This window comes from Lucilia cuprina, chromosome 2, assembly GCF_022045245.1.
Source record: "Lucilia cuprina isolate Lc7/37 chromosome 2, ASM2204524v1, whole genome shotgun sequence".
In the NCBI taxonomy this organism is placed as follows: domain Eukaryota; kingdom Metazoa; phylum Arthropoda; class Insecta; order Diptera; family Calliphoridae; genus Lucilia; species Lucilia cuprina.
In genome coordinates this window covers 63,722,745-63,724,441 of record NC_060950.1, presented here as the reverse complement: position 1 = coordinate 63,724,441, position 1,697 = coordinate 63,722,745, and the positions used below count along the sequence as shown (strand labels likewise).

The following is a 1,697-nucleotide window of genomic DNA, read 5'->3' as shown; positions in this document are numbered from 1 at the left end:
GATTATAGAGCAGACAATATTCTAGACTATAGACTAAACTAGACTATAGACGAGACTATAGACTGGACTTTAGACTAGACTTTTGACTAAACTTTAGACTAGACTATAGACTAGACTATAGACTAGACTATAGACTAGACTATAGACTAGACTATAGACTAGACTATAGACTAGACATTAGACTAGACTTTAGACTAGACTTAAGTCTTGACTAGAAACTTCACTATAGACTAGACTATAGACTAGACTATAGATTAGACTGTAGTCTGGACCATTGACTAGACTATAGACTAGACTTTAGACTAGACTTTAGACTAGACTTTAGACTAGGCTATAGACTAGACTGAAGACAAAACTATAGTCTAGACTAGACTCTATACAAGAACATGTTTTCATTAAAAAATTTGTTTTCCTTTCAGATAATGTTCGCGCTACCGTTTTAACTGACGGCAGTTTCATCAACCGTGACAACAGTATCAGATTGCAGTTACATCGTCTTAATGCCAATGTGGCCATAGGAGATGCCAAAATTATAGCTAACGGAATTTTCTCCGATCGTAACTTAAGTAAGTATAAATTTATATAAAATATATTGCTATATTATTTTTTAACATTTTCATATCTTCTCTTAGACACCATGATCTTAAATTTAGTTAATGAAAACTTACCCGAAATAACTCGTGTCGGCATACCAGCTACCCGTGAACAATGGGCACCAATTTTAGTGGAACATGTTAATAATTTCTTTTCACAAGTTCCTATAGAAAAGTTTTTAACGCAATAAGTAGTTTTGTCGAAACCAAAAAAGAGAAGAATGAGAAAAAAACACATGAAAATCGCAATGTATTTTAATTAAGTTTAGTTTTTAAGATATACATTTTTTTATTTTAATTGTTTTATATTCACACACAAAAACACTCACACTCTAATACACATAAATATTATAATATTTTATTTATTTAAATTTTTATTGGATTTTACATATTTTGTTTTTTTATAAGTACATAACTCTTAAGTATTTGTGAATAATGTGAAAGATGAAAAACAAAAGAAAGAAATAAAAATTAACCCACACAAAGTTTTTTAAGTACAAAATTAAAAAATAATAGTTTTTTTAATGATTTGGGGTATTATCAATTAGAAAGAATACACCTTCAACAATAATAAGGGTCTTTTTGTTATTTGAACATAAATAAGTAGCTAAATAAATACTCATAGCATACTTTTTAGCACGATTTAATGGATAAAGATGAACTAAGTTTAAAAGCCACTGGTATTACTCAAATGTAGCATACTTTTAGGGCGACGTAATAATAAATTACAATCAGATAAAAGTGTTGCCATCACACACATCACTATATGTATACGACTTTAGGCACTATTATAGATTAGACAAAGAACTTGACTATAGACTAAACTATAGACTGGACGATAGACTGTACGATAGAATAAACGTTTGACTAGTATATAGACTAGACTTTAGACTAGAATATAGACTAGACTATAGACTAGACTAAAGACTAGACTAAAGACTAGACTAAAGACTAGACTATAGACTAGACTATAGACTAGACTAAAGACTAGACTAAAGACTAGACTATAGCCTAGACTATAGACTAGACTAAAGACTAGACTATAGACTAGACTATAGACTAGACTATAGACTAGACTATAGACTAGACTATAGACTAGACTAT

General features: G+C 29.8%; 1 protein-coding gene across 1 annotated transcript; it reads left to right on the top strand.

Moving 5' to 3' along the window:
• Positions 1-367: 367 nt before the first annotated feature.
• On the top strand, positions 368-1,031 carry LOC124421310 (the record flags this gene model as incomplete). The annotated part of the gene is made up of 2 exons (XM_046956280.1): positions 368-566; positions 633-1,031. Coding segments are annotated over 2 exons (351 nt in total), but the record flags the coding sequence as incomplete, so codon positions are not given.
• Positions 1,032-1,697: the final 666 nt, after the last annotated feature.